The sequence below is a fragment of the Embiotoca jacksoni genome, unplaced genomic scaffold, assembly GCF_022577435.1.
Source record: "Embiotoca jacksoni isolate LCO1_2020_lvr unplaced genomic scaffold, fEmbJac1.0.p SCAF_6, whole genome shotgun sequence".
Classification (NCBI taxonomy): Eukaryota; Metazoa; Chordata; class Actinopteri; family Embiotocidae; genus Embiotoca; species Embiotoca jacksoni.
In genome coordinates, this window is record NW_027185414.1 from 12349701 (window position 1) to 12375086 (window position 25386).

Consider the following 25386-nt stretch of genomic DNA (forward strand, 5'->3'; position numbering starts at 1 on the left):
TGCTCCAAAATGTTAATGCTTTAAATTTGCTTTCTGAGCCTCGGAAGAATGGCCTGCAATGTAAGAGCTAGCTGTTAGTGAACAGCATTTACATGGCATTTGAATATTTCTCTCTGCCTGCACACTGAGGCAGTGAAGCAGTATGCATTGCAGGGAACTAAAACACTCAATGAAATAGATGCAAATAGAGCATTGTATGTCTCCCTTTGCATTTCCTGTAAATCTTTCCACCGTCGACCACAGTATTTGCTTTGACCCATTTCTTGCCCATAGTTTGAAGGGATAGAATACTTGTCAATTTCTCTTAATTGTTGCATTTTCTTTTGATCCCACACATTCATCAAGCTTTTCTTTTTTTTTTTTAATTTTTTTTTTTTTTTTATAAAAGCTGTTATGTTCTTGTAAATACACTTTCATTTCAGGAAGTTGCCCAAAATAGATCTGTCACAGTTTGCTGTAATTTTGTGGGGGAGGAAGTGAACATTCAGTTCAGCTGCTACTCTGTTTGTCAGTCCTGTCAGTCTCAAGCTTTGGTGACCTGCAGTTTCTCACGAGTCTTGCACGTGTGTTGTATTTTGATACAACATACATCAATAATGCTGAGTTGAGTGTGCTAAACGACAATATGGGTCTGTCTGGGCACACGTCATTCGCACCAGAATTCATTTGTTTTGTGTCAGAGAAACGGGGTCAGTGAAAATGTGTATTTCCAGTTTCTTTTGCATCTTTAACTGGTCACAGATAGACAATAGTTCCATAAGTGCAAACGTTGTGCTACATTAAAGTTTCAAGCGACATCTTTAATGTAAGTTTATTAAGAACAATACAAACAGGATAGCATGGGAGATTTAGCCCTTGGCAGGCGAGCACCTCCATGTTTGTGTGAGTGGGTGAATGGGAGGCAAACTATAAAGCACTTTGAGCCCACTAAGGAGATAAAGCCCAATGTAAATGCCCACTGTTTACCTCGTAACACCAAGTGGCCAAAGATTTAAAAAAGTAGTGTAATTGAACAGATACACATGAAGTCTCACAAAATCAGCGTATTTAGTACTTTGTGGGAAATCCTTGCAGGCAATAACTGAAGTGTTCAGCCTTTGGATATCACCAGATGCTTTCTATCTTTTCTGGTGACACTCTCTCAGGCCTTCACTGCAGTCACTTTCAGCTCTCTTTAGTTGTGGGGTCTTCCTGCCTTTAAGCCGAGCTCGGACAACTAGATATATTTGTCTTTCATGATGGTAACTATGTCAGATTACACGATCAAAGTGCCATAAAGTCTTGCTGTGTCCTTGTTGAGAGACTGGATACATTACAAGTATGACCGGGACCAATCACTGTTAACGTTCATGTGCGAGTTCCTGTGTCATCGCTGGGGAGGGTCAAGAATTTGTCAATCACGGCTGCAGAGGGACTATGTTTAATGCCAATGATCCTCTCGCCACGTTTACAAATGCACTCCGTCATTCTATTGGTCGACATCAAGGAACACGTCGTAGGATATGTCCTAACTGGCAGATAAAAACCAAAAAATGTGGCCATCCTCAACCTTTCATCATGGTGTTGTGCTATGTTCCTGATACTGCAGCGCTGTTCTTCAATCATGTCACACTACAAGGCCTGTTTGACTGATTTTGCTTCAGTTGGTGGAATACAGACTGAGATCAGATGATCGACTCGGCCATTCGAGGATGTTGAACCTCTTCACCCGGAGAAGCTCATGAGTTCTGATGCACTTGGCTGAGTCTGAGCACGCAGAATGCTCCTGCATACCTCCACATTTATCCCGTTCTTCTGCCAGCAGTGAAATCATCAATAATGGCCTGTGTACCAATTCCAGCCATACATCTCCAAGACATAACAGAGCCCTCACCATGTTTTACAGATAAATGTGGAACGCTTCAGAGGCCTCTTCTTTGTTTGTCCTTTTCTAGTTTTCCTGTGAGCACCTGCTTATTTTTTTTTAATTTTTTAATTTTTTTACAATTACCTAAACTGTTGACTACTTTTAATATCAGTTTTTTTTTTAGCCTCTTTATATTAACAGACCACCCTTTCTCAGTCTGAATAACCTAAATCCTTCCAGAGCCACGTGTATGCTCTTTTATGAATTAACATTCAAACAACAGCTGCCCAAGAAACATTTAGGAGGAAAGTGTCTAATTACTTTTGAACTATTGCAATTGGGGCACTTTTTGTAAGAAGGACTACAAATAATTCTTTCAATATTGAGTTATCTACCCAAATTAAAGTTGAAAAATTGCACGTTAATGTAGTATCTAACATTATATTTAAAATTGTATGTACTGAAGCACAGAGCCAACGGAACCAAAAAATGTGTAACTATCCAAAAATGTACACTGTGGACTGTATTTTAATACTGTAAAATACTTTGCATTGGCAGAGGTACTTTCCTTACCTTCCATCACGGACTATGAATATTTTATATATTATTATGACTGAATTTTCATTTGATTATTCTGTCAGGATCAAGTATTTGATGAAACACAAGTGAAACAAAAAATGCTTTGTTATAATGTTGTTCCTCTGTTCAGGTGTATGCAAAGCATACTGTGAGGCAATAGCGTTGCTGAGGCTGAGAGTGGAGGGTTACTTAAAATAGCACATGGGACGCCGGCCAGTGTGCTTTGACTTCTATAGATGGTGAAACACATAGGCAGCCAGAATGAAATAAGGACAGCTTGAAACACTGGAGAGCTCTGACTTACTCGCTCAAGGTCAACCAGATCACCAACGTCAGCTGTTTTGATTTCCACATGTCAATTTGCATTTGTGTGTGTCTGGTTTTGTGCACAGCACTAAATATTTATTGGTGGATACCTGAAATCTATCACCCACTTTAACCAATAAGGTTGACGGATACACCAGCCGCTTCCACAATTTACAAGCATTTGGCCAGCAGCCACTTGTAATTTGCCACCCTGGTTTGCACAGTCAGCGAAGCCTGAGATCTCACAGTTCTCAGCATCATCAATCTACAAATATTAAAAGGTATTTATTTACTGTTGATACTGTTACAGTCTGTTTTGACATCAGTGCATGTCATTTTCTGTCAGATTATTCTAATCTTGTTGGTAATTATGAGGCACCCTCAGGAACAATTCTCTACCAGGAAATATTTTTCATTGACACAATATAAACTTGTTTTGTTAAATTCATGTCTTTTAGTTGAAGCCAGGCAACTTTATAATTCAATAAAATAATAAAAATGTCACAGACTGATAGGAATGATTCAGGCTGATTTAAATTTGATGGAAATGGAACATATTAGTCCTCTCTAGATTTTCCACGGTGGATCTCTATGAAACCATAAGCTGTGGGTCATTCTCCTGTCCACACATGGAATATTTCGACTTAAACTACTGGATTAAGTTTTCCCTGAAAACTAGGTCTGCCAGCAAATAATCCTCCATACAGTCTTAGAAACTTGTTTTGTGTCTGTGGGAAATTGTGGGTACGCATGCATCCCCTCCTTTATGAACTCTGCTTCTCTCAGCTCGTAGCTGTAATGAGCATTTCCACGTATTCATATACAGAAGCTTTCACTGGCTTGCAATCTGTCAGTTAGCAATCACCTAAATTATGCAACAAGGCTAGTTCTCATGAAGCTGTACAAGATGGGAGCACTTTGTTGTCAGTCCACTTTAGTGCTACGTATCTACACTGATTTTGTCTTAAGACTGAATGTTTGAATGCGATGGAAGCGACTCTCTTTATATTATCTCAGTCTTGTGGTCACATGTCTCGAGCTCCCTGCTGAATACCTCAGTCCAACTCTTTGCCATGCCAGTTGGGGTGCCCATGAGAACCCTCATATTCCTGGCACCACGTGATTCTGCTGGTGCTGCGGAAATGATCACATTGTTTTCATACAATATTATGCAGTTACTGGTATGAGTTGCTAAAGCTGCTGCCTACAACGGAGCAAAAGATCCTTTTGAATACCATGCAAAGCTGCAAGTTAGTTGTTACATTAAGTATGTGCCAACCAAACTCTGCGAGTACTTGACTTTTGCTGCTGTGTTACGAAATAAATATTGTTTGAATAATTTACAATATTGATGATAATACTACATTTAGATGCTGCATTTAAGTACCACAGTGTGCTATTATACTACCGCTTCTGAATAAGTGATGGTCGTTTTGTCATTCCTCTGAGTTAGTAGCTTAATAGTTTCAATGTAATCGAGAAAAGTAAAACTGCACAAAGTGCTTCAAGTCTAAGATCAGCTTTGTTTTTCAGAAAGTCTGTACTTGTTGTTCTTTTCAGACATTAAATGCTTAAAGAGTCAAATTTCCAAGTAATAGTTGTGAGATTCCACCTTGAAACGGTATCTTTCATGACTAAGGCCGTGTGGCTGGCAACGACACAAACATATTTTGTTCTCAAGGATGAGAATAGCTGAAAGCTTGTCCATGAGAGATTTAGTTTTAATAAAGTGTGGGTTATTTTCCATATGTAACCATAACTGTATATAACGTTGTACTTATATCAGTGGAATTCATTTCCTCATAAATTACATAATTGCATACATTAAAGTTCAAATATCGCTCATCAAGCTTGACTTGTCACCTTTTAAGTAATTTATTTGACATGTGTACTTATTTCCTTATAAGTGTCCAAGAGAGCCAATGTTGTTTTTTAAAAAAATTTTTTATTGTTGCAAAGTTGCCCTGGTACATTTAAATGACCCTCAGACATGGATTCTTATCATCCTGACCCCAGAACCAGCTTTTGCAACTGATTTCAGAATACTTTGTTTTTACCATGTAAATAACAAAGAAGAAACACGTTCCACCTGGAAGTGGAAAAAGGCTTTCTTTAACACTGGCTCCATGTCAGCATGTTGAGTGGTTTACATCTGTGAAACGTGTTTAAAGCCTTGTATCCTTAATCTAAGGTCTGGGCAGATCAGAGTGCAAGTACTCCCTCCGCCCTTGGCTACACTGCCTTTGTGTTCCACTGAATAATGCAGGGTGCTCCTACAGTGTGTTGAATTACAGCTCCTGGAGGAGGCGTGCAGTAAGGCCCATTCTTCCACCATTTAGTAACCCTGTTGTCAGTTTTTCTTTGTGGCCGAGCTTACGCCAACTGCAGTGTAGCCCAAATGGATTTCTCCATCAAAACAATCTCACTGAAAGGCCAGTATAAGCATGCAGTGGTACTGACACCCCACCCCAACCCCCCCCAATAGCCACCCTTATTTGCTGTTGCCTTTGTGAGCTTGTTGGATTCCACTTTAAACGTGGTTTCTCGCTTTGAGGGCAGAGCAGGGTGGATCCGACGACTATTTTTGGAGTGTGACATAATGGCCATGAATACTAAATAGAGATGTTAATTTCTCTTCTCTGCCCTGGCCCTTGTTGCAAAGCATAATACTTGTGTAAGCACAGACTTTTTCAGGTGTGTTGTCGATGAAGCTGAACCTGATAAAAAAAAAATAAAAAAAATAAAAAAAAATAAACACTTAGCAGACATGCATATCACAGAATCTACATTTTGAGAAATTGGCGGGAGTTTGCAATTTTTTGAATTAAAAACAAATTAAAAAAAAATTGCAAACTCCCGCCAATTTCTCAAAATGTAGATTCTGTGATATGCATGTCTGCTAAGTGTTTTTTTGTTTGTTTTTTTAATTAGGTTCGACTTCATCAACAACACACCGGAAAAAGTCTGTGCTTACACAAGTATTATGCAGAAGCTGTGCTGAAAGTATTCAAGCATAAAGTAAGAAGAACAGAACTCACTTTATTAACACAAATAATTTCACATTTACAGTCAGCATGGTTCTCCTTCTCATCTCCTCACCAAAACAAACTCTGAGCACCGGATCAAACCGGAACAAGCAGAAGTGGAGGGGGTTTGCGGAACTTTCACAATAACATTTTGTAAAGAAATGCTTATTACCAATGGAAGTGATTATGTGTGCTACAGAAAATGTACAGAATACGTGTTGTAAGACACTGCACTTTGTTTTTGTGAATACAGCAGGCCTGTGTTGAATTAACATGAATTAAACTGCATCTGAAGCTCTAATTTTGACAGCTGATGTAGTCATTGTATCTATATTACAGTCAAAGCTGCGTCACTCCTGTGACTTATTTTTGTAACCTTTAGCCCCATAGTTCTCTAAGTTCAATAAATAAATGAAAAAAAGATTAGAACTAAAATATTTCTGTGATGTACAGCATGATTATTATCACAGGATGTAATGACATATTTATTCCTTTATCAGGTAGTGCTTAAGAAAATCACATTTTTCTTTCTGAACTTGCACATTTTTGTAATTCCCGCAATTTGACGCAAAAAACTCACTTAAAACTCCTCAAATTACATTGCAATTTTTGAGAAAATTCCCAGCATATCAAGCATTTCTGATCGCAACAATCCCCAAAAAACTCTGCGAAATCCTGGACGGACTGATCCAAGCCGCTGCTTTATTGACCAAGAAAGGGCGTTTTCCAGCTATTGGAGCCATACCAGCAATGCCTACATGTACCAGGATGCATTGCGTGATCTTCTGTCGCCTGGCCCCCAAGTCCTTTTGTTCCCTTTGCCAAGTCGTTCTCCTTGTTGCACCCCTTCAACCAAAGAAACTATAAGCAGCCAGAGGATATTGTCTACAAAGAGCAATAGACAGGGAAGAAGAAAGTGGTTATTTATCAGGAACCTACTAGTGGTGATCTCATACTGTAATGTCAGCAGCTTTCGTAAACACAAACAACACATGCTAAGAAAACTGATCGTGATTGAGCGGAATGATTGGGTTTCTGTTGCCGTTGGAGGGTAGTTTGAGCGAAGGCACCAGCAGCCGCTGCAGATCAGTTGTAAGATGGTACTCGCCTGCCATATCCTCCTGCACATCTTAATGCAGCTGCAACTTGTCCTCGCTCTGCTGCATTTCTTCGGCCGTAGAGTCTGGTTAAAATATATCCATCTGAATATCTATGTCAACAAAAACTCTGTAGAATGTATCCTTGTCCACAACATCCTCTGCACTTTCTTTTGGACGCTATTTTTGCAGTTGAAAACGTAGCTAGTTGCAGTACAAGGGGAAAGACTTTGTCTTGGTGCGGCTACCCGGACGGCTCATTTAGCCAGTAGTTCTTTCAGCCTCCACAAACGTCACTCTGCATGCCAGATGACTGCGCTGGTGCGGGAACAACAACAGCTTTTGCAACTGCTTCCCAGAGATAGATAATTTATGAAAGAATTTATTGCTTCAATTACAACATTTACCATCAACACTGATTTGACATACGCATTAAAAACTAGCATTTTTTTTTTTTTTTAAATGATTTTGCAATCTCGACACCAATATATTCAACAGTCAAATGGGTTCTGTTCCCCAGCAGGACAGTGCCGAGCTAGGAGGCATACTTTGAGGACAGTGTTGGAGGACTGTCTTCTGGATCCCTTCATCCATGTGTTTTGGAGTCTTTCCATGGATCATATTTGTGTTGGTTAGGCCCGTCACAACTTCTCCATAATCACCTTATGGCAATTATTTGAGCCTACCACAGTCATTTTGCGTAATCGAGAGAAATATCTCCATTCATTTGTATAAAAACGGCTGGATAAAAAAATAAATGTAATTTTTCAATCACTATTGAACCAATTTAAAGGTTTGCATGGCACGCTTTTAATGACATCATCTCATTTTGACTCCTTCTGCTGTGGTTTAAAGGAACTTGACAGGAAAGCAACTAACTTTTTTTGAGTTACTTAATTTCTAATATTCAACCAACGACTATTTGATGAGCGTCTACTGACAATAACGTTGTGGATTTAGTTGCAAAGGCAAACAACACGGTCAATTAATTGCCCTTTTCCATAAGTTGTACCTTGTTTTCTTCAACTATTATTAGGAATATACGATAGTTTTGTCGTACAATAAAAAGACAAACAGTTTGTGTGACAATTAATCATCAACTAAAATTTGATGAACCCCAGTTTGGGTTCTACAAACAAATGTGCCTTAAATTCTTTGTGGATGAGGGACAAACGGTGAAAGAGCAAAAGATGTAGATGGAAGAAGAAGGGCAGTAACAGTTTAAGGTGAAGGAGCAAACAGACCGAGGAGACTTGTTTTTATAGATCAGAGCCTGTCCACGAAGGTGCTGTAAAATCTGGTGGGAACATCTTGCCATTGCTCCACCCTGTTTGGGTTTCATTTAGTCATTTTTTGCTGAATATCATACCTGCAGTGGGGGCAGGTTATACTTGGCACAGTGGTGCCTGTGCTAGGCCTGCTGTTACTGCTGTGCTCAGCATTGTGCATTACAGTTTGTTAGTGATGGTTTCCATTAAAGAAAAGCCGGCAGCCAATGCAGATTTTGTAGTTCTGTAGTGACCTTACTAAAATCCAATGTTACATCTGAACTGTACCGTGTCTGCTAAATCTATTTAAATACAATCCTTGTTGAAACACATATCCACACGATTTCTAAGTGTATTCAACCCAATGAACTTTTTTCTACGTGTGATTAAAAAAAAAAAGAAAAAAGGCGCAGACGTGAGCTGTGAACTGGAGATGTTTTAGAAAGAGCATCTGACAATGCTGCTAGCCGACACACAAAGCTCTTTGAAGATGCGTCTGTTTTCCCCTCTGCTGCCTCTGAAGGTGTTTCAGAGAAAACTTGAGGCTCTGTGGAAGTCTTTGAGGCTGCGAGGAGAAAGTGATATGATAGACAACTCAGGTCTCGCTCATATCATTCTTTTTCATCCAGTGCAGTCGTAAAAGTCAACAGACCTTTGTCTCGTGACCGAGAAAAACGTGTTCAGTTTCTGCAGCACACTAAAGCCTTGGAAGCAGATTGACTGCAAGCAATAGACTGTAAAAGTATAATGATGTTTTATTGATCTGTTATTGTTTTGCATTGTTGTTATCTTAAATGAGTTTTGGATGAATCACTGCCTGTTTAGGGGTAGTTATGAGGCATCATGTCATTGCCTGGAATAATATTCGTTTTGGCTGCCTGTTACACTCGACACTCCTTCTGCAGTTTATTTCAAATGTGCAAGTGCCGACCAGATGCATTGTGTGTCATCATTTGTCTTTTAGTTTGTGCCTGTTCCTCGACAATCCATTGATGCATCGTCTGTTTCCAACCATTCCTGTTGTGCGACATAAAGTTGGAGTGTGTCGTTCACGTAACAAAAGGCAGGATATCGGTCCATCACTTTGCTTTGTGTTGCACCTGTCCGTTTCTTCTGGGGTTCCTGCACGTGGCAGTGAACAGTCACAAGGCTTCTGCTCCGCTTGCATTCAGCGGCCCCTCAGCATGTACGTCATATCCTCAGAATGGAAAACAGATTTGGTTTCATAGGAGGGCGGTGAGGCTTTGGTTGCATTGATTAGGATGGAGCCGTGCAACCATGGCAACATCCACTTTACCCCCCCCCCTCCCGAACCCTAAACCAAAGGAGAGAAAACCTGCTGACTTCTATTTTTCTCTCTTTATTTCAGTTTGTGATATTAAATGTTGCACTGCTACTGTGCATACAGCAGGAAAAGGTTAGAGCAAAAGCACGAAAAGAAAACCACACAATGTAACTGTCCTCTGTGTACCCACAAGCACTTCAATCTTTGGTGGGACCTGTAATACACAAATGAGGAGGCGCTTGACAGAAGACGATTCATGAATATTCTGTCCATATTTTTCTTGATCTCTGTCCTCGATTTTTTTTTTAAATTTATTTCTGTGACTGCCGAAGCCGAAGGTGATTATTGGCATGATTATTTCAGTTGATTTATTCTTTGGAGAAAGTCCAGGGAGACAGCATGTGATACAGATGTATCACATGCTGTCAGAGATGAAGCGTTACAGCCCTCAGTTAGTCAGTCATGCTGACGCATTGTGTTTCACATGAATAAAAACTGCAATAATCCCTATAAATCCAGAATATTCCATTATTTTGTCATAGTGCTCATCATTTGCGTAGAACCTAGTTAGTAGGCCATCTTTGTTTTGTTTTTTTAGAACTAGGGAAGAATTATTAATAAAAGTAGCATGTAGGGCTACGTATAATTGCTCTAATCCATTCAATCGGCAATTGACTAATCAGGTAGGGTGTGATAACAAGTCTTGGTTACAGGGTAGCCTCCAACTACAAGACCCACCCGCTGAGGCTCGGTTGTACTGCTCAAGTTGTACTCATCAGCCTTACAGTATTTCTCTACGTCAGCCTTGTGTCCTGATGAATACAGGAACATGTTGATATGTGGCGTCGATTTCCTCACTCCTCCAGGGAAAACCTTTTCCTTATAAATAGGACATGCCTGTGAGGCTGAAATGGTTGGCATAACTGCCTGGTTGGTCCTCTGATGCTATGTTGGCTACTGCGCCAGCTGTTGCTTGCATTTGTGTTTACCATGTGATAAAATTGTCTAAAACTTAATTTAGCAGGTCTTGTGTTTGCTGTTGCCGTCCATATGTCCCACATGCTTTCAGTCCCATATGGCTCCAAAGACGTCATCGAGAAGTTGTCTGCTGGATCCCTTTAAATACGCTCCGTATGAAAGGGCAGGATTGCCTTAGTTGGTATTTCGAGCTTTGTGGAACAGCAAACTTAGGATGCCGCTAGAACAGGTTGTCTTGACATTGGATCCTCATTCTTTGGATAATTTCAGTGCTCTGCATTGTTTTATGTTAGTAAATGGTTTGTTGAGAAATGTCTTGTGCTGAACGGAAGTGAAATGTATCTCCATTGCTCAAATTTCTCACAAGTGTAATTTCAGAGTTGAGTTATTCTGAGCAATGCTGTCATCTATGCAGGAAATAAGGATGGGTGAAATAAAAATCAGTTGCTGCTGCTGCTACGGTCATAAAGACTATATACAGTTACGTTGAATTGTCTCTCAGTGCTGTTGATGCATCAAATAAGTGATATAAGGAAATGTTTCCAAGTCTTTACACACACACCATCAATTTAGCCAGTTCATGGCATCATTACTTTCAGCTTGTCACTCGCAAGATATTATTCTCCAAAGGTTTCTAAAATCCCCATTTAGTATGTAGAGTCTGTGTGCCAGATAGTCCTTGTGTCTTATCGTTTTTAATGAGCTTGGAGGTCAACACTTCGCAGATAGGCTTGAATCAGATGAAAGAGCTCTGAATACTTCATGCTGTCACTGCTTTGTCAAGTGTAATGTCTTTGTGGTGTGTCCTAAACATAAAGTTCTTGACTGTCAGCATGTCTTACCTTTATTGGCGCTGACAGGCCTGCGTCACCACCAGCCGCTCTTTTGACATGGCCTTAGAGTACTATAAATGAAAGGAAACACTGAGCCAGCAAGTAGGCAAAGATGAAGTGACTGCGCTTCTTATTTTCTATCAGCCTCGAGCTGATACAACAGCCCGTTAAAGCTCTGATCCCAGCCTGGCTGACCTGCTAACCCACTGGCACGGGCTGCTGACGCTTGGCGACTCCTGTCCACGCACAACACTGGCTTACATGTCACTTGGCACTGTTGCACACGTGGCACACAATCCCATCTGAGCAGGCCATCATCAGGAATTCCATGACATTGTTAAAAATGGGTCTTTATTTGCTCAAGATTTCAGCACCAGTTTACAGAGCCATACATAATACATGCAGGGAGGGTGAAGTTGAGGGGGGGCAAATTTTTTTTTATAAGTCCAGTTTTAATGTGAACTATTTGTCCTCTTTTAAAACATGTAAATGTTATTTTTCTTCTGAAAAGTAGAGCATGTCGGTTACGAAAGATTAATAGTTTTCATTTTATAAAACATTTGTTTATATTCTCATCAGAAATTTTGTGTTACGTGAGTAGTTGAATTTGTGTTCGGAAGTTCTGTGGAACGATGTGCACATTTTTTACTGAGATTTTATTTCCTGCAGTCATACACCACATTTACATACTTTAATATTTAATCTGTTCCTGTATACTAACAGTTGTGTGTGTTTTCTGCTCCACAGGGCTCCAGAGATTATTTTGGGATTGCCGTTTTGTGAAGCCATAGATATGTGGTCGCTCGGCTGCGTGATAGCTGAACTTTTTCTGGGCTGGCCTCTTTACCCCGGGGCCCTGGAGTACGACCAGGTAAACAACCATCTTCGCACCACTCACTTTTTAACAGCCGTTGGCTCTTGCTTCATCATGTTGGGGGGAGGTTCCGCTTCTCCATTCGGCCTGCTATCTTTTCCTTTCAGGTTTTCATGTAACTCATTCAGCATTTTCAACTTCTACTTTCACTCTCTGACACTCAGTCACCCCTCATCTCAGCCAAGAAACTGTTTTCTTACTGGGCCTTTCCTCTATTTATGTTTTACCCTGGCGCCTCTTCCACCTTCAGTCATTCCACTACTATTTCCCTCCCACCTCATCCTACGTGGTCCACGAGGCTGTCTTCTCTGTTCCTCTTGTCCTCTTTGTTTTTCTGTTCTAGTTTCAATTATCCCCGAAACTTTTCAATCATGGCAACCCTCAGAGGAGTCAGTTCTGTGGGTTTGTTTTTGAGTTTACATGCAATCCAGCTCTATATTACAGACTGGCCTTCAGGTTACTCACTGTTTGAAATTTGTATAATATGTAATCCAATGCTGGTTTTCTTTGAACGGTCAAATGCAGAAAGGAACCTTCATCGACAGAATTTAGGGCGGATGGCTTGAAGCAGGAACAAGGAGGCACCACTGTCACTGTGTATACAGTTAAAAAAAAAGAAGTAATCTGTGTGAGGTCTAATGCTTTTTTTAAGGGTACAAAAGGATTTTCTGACATCATGCATATGAGGGAGAGGAAACTTGTGAGGTTTGGGGAAAGAAAAACCTCTCTGCATAATTACACACTGAAAGATAGATAGTGACGGATTGTTTGAGTGAAGAAAAAGACAGAGGGCTCAAGGGACTTACAGTAAAATAAATTAGTGCGGTATGTACTGATTTCTTGGTGACGTAGCGACCCTGAGGATTATATCAGCTGGTGTCTGTGACAGTGAGCAGAGAGGCATATTCTTGTGATTGATGGTATGTCTATTAAAAGCTGTTGGATGCCTGCCCCTCCCAGTGGAGCCCTGACAGTGTCTTCCCAGGACTAGACTGATCTGGGCTTATGTTGAGCGGCTTTCCTGTGCCCCGGAGCCCCATCTACTCAAAGCCTGCCAACAGAGCCTCAGTCAGATCCTTCTCTGTCCCATGCAGCACCCTACATTACAGCACTCAGCACTGCCACACGCTGAACTCATACCAAGGTATTTTTATGCCCTGGCATCATTTTTCCCTCTCCACAAGACTGAGACAGGAGAGATAACTCAACACCTCCGAAAGAGATTTGACTTGAGCGCAGCAGCACCAGTCTAAATATGATTAATCTGTTTTTGTAGGAGCCAGTCAGCATGTCGCCAAGCTTCTTTAGAGAAGTCTGGGGGGAACCTTCCTCAATTTAGTACGGGACTGCTTGGAGTTGATGAGGTGATGAGGGCAAGGGAGCTATAAGTTGGCATAGATAGGACAATGAAACAGGTGGAACGGAAACTGTGGAATGTAGTTGTATCAGATGGAGATCAGAGCCCACTGTATGTAAATGTGTGACTGAATTTGAATCCAAATACAGTGCCAACAATGGTGGTGGATTGTGGCAGAAGATACAAGTATTTTAATAGAGAGAAAGTGGTTTAGAAGAATTTAGTGCTTTAGATTTAAGCTTGTTTGATCTTGTACTAATCATATAAAGTACCCGCAGTGGATTTTAAGTTCTGGATGTTCTCTGTGATGACTGGTTTACCATCCCTGGCCTTGCCCCCATGCTTCCGAGAAATAGTTTGAGTCCCTATGTTTTTTTGACAGGAGCTGTTATGTGGGGTGGGGTGTCATGGCACAATTCAATCATGGCTCCCTTTGCCAAGCCTGCCCACTCACACGAAGGGTTCCTCGTTTTGTTATTGAGTTGTCCAAAGAAAGCACAAAAGTTCTTTCAACTAAATCAGCATCAGTCAGTCTGTGCATCTCCTGTTTCCCATTGTCAACTTCACCTTGAGCAGGAAAATGTGGTTTAAAATCCCATTCAATTACCTTTATACGTCTTAATGACTAATCTATCTAACTACCATCTTTTTTTATTCAAACATTTGATGACAAGGTTGTCTAGATTCCAAAATAAAATGTAGCTACTTCACCTTATCAAAGAAAAAGGTTATTTTTCTAGCATCAATGCCAAGAGTTTTAATATACTTTTAGACCAGTGTCCATTGGCTTCTACTAATGAAACAAAGTAAGTTTGAATGGTTAAAGACATGAATAATCCTAAATTGGCTCTCTCTTTGCCATCTGGTCAGGCAGAGGTCACAGGTTGATTTGATTTTATCAGCAGTATAAGCCGCTGCCACCCCGTCTTCCCCCTTTTCTTCTTATCTTTCTGCATAGGGTCTTGTTCCACCCCACACTGCATGTTGTATTTATAACTCTGGCTCCTCCTCCTCTCTTGCCCCCCCTGTCTCTCCTTACCTCCTCCCCTATTCACACCATCTTTTACTTCATTAGTACATGAGGCTGCTCTTGTCTTTGATGTGACAAACCTCACGATTTGGTCAGCAGCTCTTTATTAGCGGCTATACTTAGCCCAGATTGTACAGCAGTATACATTTGCTTTTGTCGTCGTTTCTTACTCTTTTAATAATGCACCCTAAAATAACCATAAAATACGGCGCCGGTGACTTAAGACCAGGTTATTGTTGGTCATTTGCTTTCGCTGCCTCAATATAGCAATGCGCCAACAATGCGCCTAACCACACCTCACTTAAAGACTAACACAGCCTGGGGCGCACATATGGGCACAAGTACATTTGCTATTTAAACATCGTGGGCGCTGGAGGGGAAAATGACAACTGCGTCAGTCTGAAACGAGTACAGACACCTGTGTTGCGCTTGATGCCACTTTGCACCAGATTTAGATAGAGGCTTCTTTCTTTTACTTTCTAAGGCACTGGGGGAACAGTGCAACCATGGCAGTCAGTGCACACAGTTCCATAGAGAAAGTAAAGTGTGCTTGATGAAATATTTTGTGGGCTCTCAGCTTAGCTGGCAACCCTGAGGATCTGTAAGAAGAGGGGGATGTTGGCAGGGTCAGTGAAAGCAAAAACAAGTTTTTGGTTAGTGACGTCAAGGCTGTACAGACAATTTTCCTGTTTGTAAGCTAGTACACATTGTACCTCGATGTCACAAATGTGAAAGAGATTGGTTGTACACCAGGCAGATAGGAGGGTGTGGGCGCGTGATTCTAGACTGAGATGCACTTGTGTTTATTATGTTGAGGAATAGCATTGAAAGGCATCTTTTATAGTGCGTGCTGTTATCTGGACTGTCATAAAATAAAGGCCGCCTGTGCTTCCTGTCTGCTCTGCAGCAGGCCCAGGCTCGCTAGATCGTTGTTTTGTGAAGATGTGGCTTTGCACCAGTGATCTCACTGGTTTGCGAGCTCTTTGCAGAGACACGCCTTCCAGGAAAAATAAGGGTTTTCCCGTCACAAGAATTTTCCCACCCACACACATTGGCGTTGTATTTTGTGGCTGTTGCTGTTTATAAGATGTTTTGTAACTACAGTACACATACTGTGTGTTACGGACATGACGGGGGGAATTTCAGCAGTGGACTTTCGGGGTAAAGTTAATTGGAATTGACGGTTTCAGTAATCCTTGGTTATGTGAAATGAAATGGAAAATAAGAGAATTGAGAGAGATGGGTTGATGTAGCTACATTAGCCTGTGTTGGAGACAGACTACAAGGAGGAGCAGTTTCTAAAGGGACAGGGAAATGGACAGTGACACAATGTCTTGTATAACAGACATCCACTATCCCATCAAAATCTCGAAACAAATGAGATTACATTCATCATGCACGCCATCAGAATCCCAGTGAATGCATTCCTTTATTATGACCTCATATGTAGCCAACAGGAACAAACTGATATAAGCTAGCGCTCAAGGGGTTTAGTGTTAGTATGCTCTTCTATTAAATACTGAATCAATATTTGTAATGACTTCATCTTCATCGTCCTCCCTGCGTGACCCAGTCTGTCTGTTTGCTCTCTCTTTGCTTCTTAGCCGCGCTGAATCTCTAATGATTGTTGTTCTTTACACTTGGGTGTGATTGACGTCAGCCAGGCTTCTCATCGCTCTCCTCTCATAAACCTGTGTCTGACATGTTCGCCCCAGAGCATCTGACTGACGAGCGTCATTGCCTAGGAAAGCCTGTGGCATTGAGAGGCCTGTTATCAGAGTTTACATGCGAAGACCCTGACATCTTTCAGAGCTCATCAACACAAGCTACACTCGGTACGGGGGGGAACTTTCTTGGGTCTAGACATGTCAGGAATGTGCCATCTTCAAGGCCTCTGCAGCTGTTCCCACCATGCACGCATCCACACAGAAACTCTGAAGGAGCTTGGCAGTGTGATGTCACTGTGAATGACCTTGTAGATTATCGTTGGTACATAAAACTGCTGCAGCGATATGTTAGTTTTGGAGGGAGCGTTAATGATGGAGAAAGTCCAGACACCAGTGAAAAAAACATTTGTCATCGAGCTGACGTTTATAATGAAGATACAATTTAATACAAAACGCCGTTTGTCAACATTTTTATTTCACATCAAACCAATGGCAGTTCCCTTTTCTTTTCTTTTTAAAAAAAATTTTTTTTTACAAGCTACAAGAGGCATTTCATTTGTTCATGTTCCCATTTCTTGTCCCCTTTCTTTCCTTATGTCCAACAGATTCGCTACATTTCTCAGACCCAGGGTTTGCCAGGAGAACATTTACTGAACGCGGGGACAAAGACAGCACGGTTCTTTTGCAAAGAGTCTGACTCACCTTATGCAGCATGGAGACTAAAGGTGAGGAATATTTACACACCCCAGAAATATATCGAATTATAACGGCTAATCCCTACTTTTATTGTGCTTAAAGCTAAAGGTGGATATCATAGGCTCTACCAGCTCGAACTCAGCAAATATTTTCTTCAACTTCTATGGGCAAACAGTGATTTTGGTTCCTAATAAAGTGTGATGGCTGTCCTGAAGTAAACTGAAACCTGCAGTTTGAAATTCGCTTCAGGAAAGCCATCACGCCAACCGGTTGAGGCAGATGGGCGCCCACCTCTGAGCGTGCTTCTGTCTGTTTATAGGAACGTACCTATTTAAGCTATTTAAATCACGAGTGCAACAACTGCTCTAAAAAAAATTCAGAGCTCACGTCCTCACTAAAACAAATTGTTTTCTTGTTCTGAAGTCAACAGATGAGCATGAGACGGAAACCGGAATGAAATCAAAGGAAGCAAGGAAGTACATCTTCAGCTGTTTGGATGACATAGTGCACGTATGTTGAGCTGCTTGGACCACAATGTACTCTAGAGGACTTCAGAGGAAGTTCAACATCAAATGTTTAGAGGTTGTAGGTTGCTAGGTCTTTAGCAGGGGAAGTACAGCCACAGCTCTATGAAGAGAACAGAGCATATACATGTCATTACTGTGAAAGAAAAGATCTCAGATTAACTTCCGCCCAGATAAATGTCAAACTTGTATAGAAAACAATTTAGGTTCAGGTTTCACTTACTCAAAACAGACCAGAGGTGGAAATTCCCACAGTGACTATCAAGGCTTGTTAAGATATGCAAGTCAGAGGAGATTCTTGTGAATTCATGTTCATGACTACTGGTTTATCATTCTTGGGAAATGCCTGTTGTATTAAAAAGCCCTTGTTTTATCTTCCACAGAGTATATTCTAACGTAGAATTTCTCATTATTTGTATGTGATTATGTTGATGAAGAGTTATGTTCACAAGTCGTCATTACGAATGTTTGTATTCCAGGTGAACTTGATGATGAACCTGGAAGGTAGTGACTTGCTGGCGGAGAAGGCCGACCGCCGGGAGTTTGTGAGCCTGCTGAGGAAGATGTTGTTAATTGATGCAGAAGAGAGGATTGCCCCTGCCGAAGCGCTCAGCCACCCCTTTGTGACAATGCAACACCTGCTTGACTTCCCCCATAGCAACCAGTGAGTCAACTTTGCTTCACATTGTCAGACACTTTGTCATTTTGACCTTCCCATATAACTAGAACTCTCCATTTCACTCCTCTGTCTGTAGTGTGAAGTCATGTTTCCACATCATGGATGTTTGCTGGACTCGTCCTGGTGCGTATGAGACCGCCAACCGAAATAACGGTCCTTTCGTCCGACCTGTAACTACAACTGCCTCAGCCAACCACCCGTTCAGCAAGATGACTGCTGTCCATGCTCAAGTATGTTGTTTAGGGGCTTATTGTGCATTTGTGCATCAACGTTTTTGTTTTTGTTTTTAAAATACCAACGAACATGAATTATTACATTAGGCAATTAAAACATTTCAAAACTGAGAAACCAAAAACCAAGAAGAATATGTTTTTATGAGTATCTTTGTTTCTGGTTTCCGAAATTGGAAATGTAAGATATTAGAATATCTGAGTGATGGTATAATCATGGATGGTTATTGACATACAAAGTCTAGTTCTGTTCTTGTGCTCCTATGAAGACTGATCACGAAGACAATTTCCTTTCTTTTATTGCCTTTTTGTATGCCGACTTGCCCGTCTTATTGCGTCCTATCACCGCTGTCATGGCAACAAAATCACGTCATGTTTCTGAGGTCATGGCAACAGTGCAAATCAGTGTTGTTGCCGAGGAGAAAAGAGGAGCTGACCCTTTTTTTGGCTTCGGATCTTTATAATGCAAAACATCTCAAAGTTTGTTCAAAAGCCATTATGCTGCGGATGAAACATGAAATAAAAAGAGACCAATCGTGACATAGTACTCGGAACACAATGCCATGGTGAGCACATATGTGCTCATCATTACAAATAAAATAATATTATTAGGAGTCCTTCTCATTCTATTCAGAATTGAAGGCTGAGGAAAGAATACCTGATCACGTGTGTTGCACAGTAACAACAACGCTTGACTATTATTTCTGTTATGTTTCCGGAACAGTAAAAAAAATAAGAAAGGCAAATCGTTCTCACTGAAGACTTTTAAAGGAAAATGCGTCATTTTTGAGTTATGCCCGTTTGAAAGGCTGCTTTGTGTGGACTATCATGTGTATGGGGGCTGGGACACATGCAGGAGCTGTAGCAGAACAATATAGCTCTAGTTCTTGTTATCCAATAAATGTGATTATACCCAGGCACAAGAGCAGCATGAGTAGTGAAGCAAAGGCACATGCTCGACTGCTTAGCCCTCAGGCATGTCTCAAAGTGTAAGTTCAACATTGTTTGACAACCCTTTAATGATCCAGCTTTAAGAACAAACGTAACCTTGGTGCGCCGAGATAAAGTGGTCTAACAAAGATGGTTATCAGCCTCCGATTTGTCAGTCAGTTCATGAGGGTGTTCATATAAAAAGGTGTCTAAACATACGCCAGTGTCAACAGCTTAAGAGTAGAACTGGAACCCTTTAAGCACTGTCTTTTAATTTTTCCAGGGATCTTATTAGCAAGTGGGCCTTGAATATGTTTTGATTCAACCTCCTGAACTTGGAGATCTAGGTGATCTACCACCAGTGAGCCATTGTCTTTTGAAGAATAAGTCAAGGTTATGCCTAAAGTTAACTGATTAACCTACTGATCCCTCAGTACAAGACAGGATCCTGGGCTCAGTCTGACTGAAAAACAAACTGCTGTTGACAGAGATGTCGCCATCTACTGGCTCTTTATTGCTATTATTATAATTATTTTAATGCATCAGAAAAGTCCAGTCATGACCCTTTTTCCTTTTCTAGGGGTTAGCTCCATCAGCGTCTTCAGTGATGCATCCTGGCATACCGCTGCAGACAGGAAGTGGTCAGTTTGGATGCAATGAGTCATTTCAGCAGGCACTCATCCTATGTCCCCCGACCATTCAAGGTAGGACATGTGAATCTTTATTTCACTCATTTATCATTTTTTCCGGTGGTTATAATAAATAGCTTGAAGTCCGATGTTTTTGTTTTGTTCTTGTGTCCTTTACTCTTTCAGGTATCCCCACCAACACAGCTAAACCAGCAGGCTACTCTGTTCGAATGGAGGCTTCTGTACCTCTGGTCACCCAAGCACCCTCAATCCAGCCCATACAAATCAGACCTGGAGTCATCACACAGGTAAGGGTGTAGCAAGGATAGGAGATGGCAATAGAAGTCAGAGAATATAGGGTTAAGTACATGTAGATCGGGTAAATGATTTGAGTTTGATGTACAAGCTGATAAAATCATCACTGAGCGGGAAATACTGCAATGATGAAACTGCTTTGCTTCTTTACACTTCAACAGGCGTGGTCGAGCCGAGCACAGCAGATCTTGGTGCCCACTTGGCAGCAGATGACTTCGGTGCCCCCACCACCGACCACTTTGTCATCTGATGCTGTGGCGGGCTCACAGAGATTGGGTGACTGGGGGTAAGAAATTTGTCTATTTTAGGAGGTTACAGCACAACATATTTTTAATGCATCATCTATACCCTTTCGTGATATACGTGTTAACCATTTCCACCCTCGAGATGTATTTACTTGGGACCAAGGAGTGTTGGTTGTTACAATCCAATGTCATTTTTTAAAGGTGTTGATTCACAGAAGAGGCCACCTGGTTCGACCGTGACCAAAATACATTAAGAATTTGATGTGCTTCACTTTGGTTGCATCAGATTTGGTCCACTTGCAGCTGAGAATTTTTAGAACACTTTCAGTGGCATCATTGTTTACTGAAGCATTGCTACACAGCTGTTAGTCTACTTTTTTATTTTTTTATTTTTTTTTATTACCATTTTGATTAAGTGGACGTTAAATGTCAATGTTTGCTAGATTTCTAACGATATCAGTCTGGCCTGGTTATGAGGACAGAGAGGCTTATTGCATTTTAGCATTCTCTGAAGTGTCTCTTATGCACAGGACCCAAGGTTCTTCATTTGGCCATACAGTTGTGGAACTCTTCCTAACTGAAATTAGAGATGTTCTTTTCAGGTGGAAGTTCCCAAATATAGTCCAGGGTTTCAATGGGTTAATGGATTTAATATAAAGTAATATATATAAAACAATATCTATTGTTACTTTGTTAGCTGTAGTTGCTATGCGTTAGAAACGGCTGCACTGCTCTGATGCAGCATGCTTGCTCACCTGAATGTTAATGATCGATGAGTCATACGTGTCCTTTGACTGAGACCGTTTACTCAGTAATGGTGCGAAAGGCTTTTGGCTAAATTTGCAATGTTCGGTTTTTGTATTGCAGGAAAGTGCGTCCCCATGGTAACCATTACAGCTCCATGATTGCACACCCTCAGCCATTCTTAACCAACCAAATGACCATGTCCACCCACCAGCCAATCAACATAGGCATTGCACATGTGGTGTGGCCACAGCCGGCTGCCAACAAAAGGGCCAAGCCTTGTGTGAACAGGTATGAACATTTTTTTTCCCCTTTATGAAACTAAGACACCTAGACATGTACTAAAAAGTGTTTTCCTCTATTTTCTGAATGCTATATTCTCTATTGTAGGGGCAGCAACATCTCCCAAAACACAAACATCCAAAATTTAGCATGTCAGTCCCCAAAGATGGCCGATACAGCAAGGAATGTGGATGAGGTGGAGGAGGAAGCCAGATGTCCAGAGGAAGGGCACACTGTAGGACAGGAGCAAGGAACAGAGCAGGTGGAGGAGGAGGACGATGAGGAGAACTGCTGTAAAGTGGAGCCAGACTGTGAGGAGCTTTCAGTTTCGCACGAGCAGCGGCAGGCCATGGTGATCTCCGACCTAGCGAGCCCGACTGTTAGTGTCATCAGTATCAGCAGCGATGAGGAGGAGGGTGCACAAAGACACGCAATGGGGGAGTGAGTGTCGGCCATCGAACTCCTTTCTTATAGTTATCTAAATCGGTTGTAGAAATTGCACGTCTCATTTTCTATGTCTCTCTGCACACAGGTGTAAGGGCAGTGCAGACTGTGAGGCGTGTCAGAGCACCGTCAGTATGGAGAGAGTCTGTTCTCTCAGCAGCCCAGACAGCACGCTCAGCACCAGCTCTTCAGCCTCAGCCCAGTCCAGCGCCTCACCTTGCAAACACCCCAACAGGTAAAGTTAAGGCGGTGGATTTAGATTGTGATACAGACAGGTTATCTGCAGGTTTGAAGTCTTAAAATGCATCTAATTCAGTTCCATTAAAAACTCCTTAAAAAAAATGACATTTCTAAAAGTCTTGCGTATAACATGCTGTTTTCTTCCTTTTGCCCGTTCATCACTTCAAAATTCAGACATGTCTTTTACTATCATCATACTAATAACTTTCACTTTGGGGGGTATTAAGTTCCATTTTTGGTATTAAAAAAAAAAAAAAAAAGTCCTATGGTAGTATATTTTAGTAAACTCTGCAGAAACCCAGACACGTGTTTGCCAGGATCCGGCCTGAGTTTAAACGCTGTAAAGTCTTACCGGTTGTCCTCTTGCAGCATGTCAGATGACGAACAGGAGAGCGGCTGTGACACAGTGGACTGCTCGCCTGCCTCTCACGCCTCTGGCCATAGCAACAGTCCCTTCACAGAGCGGCGCTACATCGCCGACAGCAACAGGAACTGTGAGCCCCGCGTCGCGTGTGTCGCCCCAGAGACTGAGCCCAGCAAGCCGACTGTTCGCACTGTTGTGGTGCCTCCGATGCGGGTGCAGAACAACAACAACAACCCTACTGTCAGTGAAACATTGGGCAACACAGGTAAAACTGGACACATGATCCACTGGTAACACAAATACATTCAATATGTTCTGTATTTAAGTCTGACTTTGAGTTCACCTAATAATGAGCATTATGAGGTCAAATTATTAGGTGTCATTCCCACAGACTGAATTTTTTTTGTATTTACTGTGTTCTTAAAACTGCTGGAAGTAACATTGGCCAGTAGAGTATTAGACCCGGGTTACCTCCTAATCCTAATCATAGTTCCGTAGCTGGATGCCTTTTCTTCCTCATGCTCATGTCTGAGGTGCACTCTGATGGGCTTATCCACTCAGACAACTACCAAGTGCATGAGTGGGCCATGCTAGTTCAGAGGTCTAGTCACCACTGCTGCTGTCTGCTCCACAGGTCACATAGCCTGGGATTATGCTGTTTTAGTAGACCACAGAGGTTCTCACAGGTGATTATGGGTTACCTGCCCTGACGTATCTGCTCTGATCTCTGGAGTGGATATTTGTGTGCTGTCAACACTTCTTACCTTGGCTCCAGGCTGACTCGGAGAGCTCTGCTGTATCTGTGTGGATGTGCCTTTCTTAAAGCTACATAAGGCATGCATACTTGCCCCAAAATGTTTAATGCCCTGAATAAAATATTCAAAACATATACCAACCAGAAAACAAATTTTGGCTGCTCTAATCCGGTTATTTGTTTGAAGAATATTTTTCACAGGTGTTAAACTGGAGTTATGCATGCTATATATATATATATATATATATATATACATATATACATATATAGACGTTACAACAGCTGTGGTCAGTGGAACATCGGGCGACAGCGTCCATTTAAGAGCTACCTTTTTAAAGGTCTTTCAAAGTGGAGGATTCAACTGTGAATCCTCAGAGAAAATCATACACTCGCATTGTTTTACATGTCGAAGGCATATCCCTCCCCAACCTTCCTATAGTGCAAACATCCTATTCTAGTGCTGCCAAGGTGTATTTATAGTACATGGTCTGACCCCAGCTATAAGCTCGATGAACAAGCTTATTTACAACCCCTCCTCCCCAAAATGTAACTATTTATAACCAACTGGATCAGAGGACAGATAGCACTATGTTTAAAGGTTCGAACTGATCAAACACTGCTCAGATCACTGATAAGCCTGCAGAGCCTCCTGCCACAAATGTTGCCATTTCTGTGGTTGTACTTGGATACAGTTGCTGGCTCAGTCTTGTTTGCCTGTTGTTTATATGCTGATATTGATAGCGGGACACCAAGTTGTCTGTGCTTACATATTCCGTATCCATCTCTTTGTGTGTGTTGTCCTCCCTCTTTACATGACCTCCTCCCTCAGTCTTGGAGTCTTCATGCCACGCCAAAGGGCGAGGCATTCCTGGGCGACAACATCACCACTGCACTCCCCTCCTCAACAGGCCGCAGAAACTCGCCCCTGCATTCCAGCAACAGCAGCCTATTGGCTTTGGGCAGGTGAGCACATGCAGTCACATTTGTGTATCACACACATAGGGCCTGGTTTACTAAGATCTCAAATAAAAGGTACTAAATTGCGTGCGGGACACATTCGGGACCTGAATAACGGGACTGGTGGGATATACAAGCAGAGATACGCTGGAACGACCCAGAGGCAGGACAATGCTGAGTCCTAAGAAGTTTTGACATTGCTGGTATTTCGTGGCTCCTACATGTTATTGGCTGTCAATCATCATTCAGTTCATTCAACAATTCAGAAATGTCATCGCTGGACAAACGACATAATGTCTGAATAATGTTTCCCTCTGACACCTCCAAAATGTTTAACGGGTGTAAAACCACGTTCTCTATGTATTATTTAGTTTCCTGCGTCTCCTTCACACCACGATGAGAGCAGCCGTCTCTCCTGATTTGTGCATCTGATTAATACCTTCAGTCGTACTAAAATACACAACAATCACTTCTCCTGTTTCTACTTCCAGGTTTAGTAAATGTCGTTGCGGGTGCTAAATTGTTCTATTTGCGTGTTCCCTCCCAGATTTTTGCATCTTCAAGCAGAAACGGACAATATTACATACGCATGCAGGCAAACACGCAAAATGGACACCGCGTGTTAAATCGCACATTTGAAAGACGCAATCCTCGCTGCACGTCGTTGGTAAATCTGCTTGGATATTTTTTTTTTTTGCGGGCGGTGTGGAGTTTGCACGTGATTTTACACATGCAGAACTTTAGTAAATCAGGCCCATAATGTTTTGTCACAGCGTTTATTTTCAAGCAGAATTTACAGTGGAATCATTTGTGTGGCCCGAGACAATTTCTGTTTTCAAGAGAAGTAATGAGGATTCACTGAGAACACTACTCTCATGATTTAGACATAACAAACTCATGATCTTGAGAAAGCTGAATTTATTATATTTTCACAAGATGATCAAACACAAGTATTAAAGCACTCTCATTAACACAAGACCTGGGTTTAGTTCCAGGCAGACGTTAATACTGGTTTTAAGAACGCATATTTAAAACAATTGCTTGTGTTTGCTTGTGGGACGTCCTATTTTATAACATTGTCTACATTTATTCCTTATTTTGAATATAAATCAGCAAAGAAGTTGGCGAATCCTATCGGACAGCAGCAGAACATTTGAATAGTAGAAATTTCCTTTTCGCGTCAGATCAGCAGCCTTGAGCACTCATA

General features: G+C 41.5%; 1 protein-coding gene across 1 annotated transcript in view; it reads left to right on the forward strand.

Annotated features, from left to right (window-relative positions):
• Positions 1 to 25386, forward strand: part of hipk3b (homeodomain interacting protein kinase 3b) — a 43180-nt gene that overhangs the window by 12567 nt on the left and 5227 nt on the right. The window contains exons 3-15 of the mRNA XM_069173361.1: positions 11966 to 12089; positions 16752 to 16871; positions 17266 to 17352; positions 17846 to 18030; positions 18122 to 18275; positions 19786 to 19909; positions 20021 to 20142; positions 20311 to 20435; positions 21262 to 21429; positions 21529 to 21861; positions 21953 to 22099; positions 22474 to 22733; positions 24052 to 24185. Coding sequence (XP_069029462.1) covers positions 11966 to 12089; positions 16752 to 16871; positions 17266 to 17352; positions 17846 to 18030; positions 18122 to 18275; positions 19786 to 19909; positions 20021 to 20142; positions 20311 to 20435; positions 21262 to 21429; positions 21529 to 21861; positions 21953 to 22099; positions 22474 to 22733; positions 24052 to 24185 — 2083 coding nt within the window. The remainder of the gene's footprint in view (positions 1 to 11965; positions 12090 to 16751; positions 16872 to 17265; positions 17353 to 17845; positions 18031 to 18121; positions 18276 to 19785; positions 19910 to 20020; positions 20143 to 20310; positions 20436 to 21261; positions 21430 to 21528; positions 21862 to 21952; positions 22100 to 22473; positions 22734 to 24051; positions 24186 to 25386) is intronic.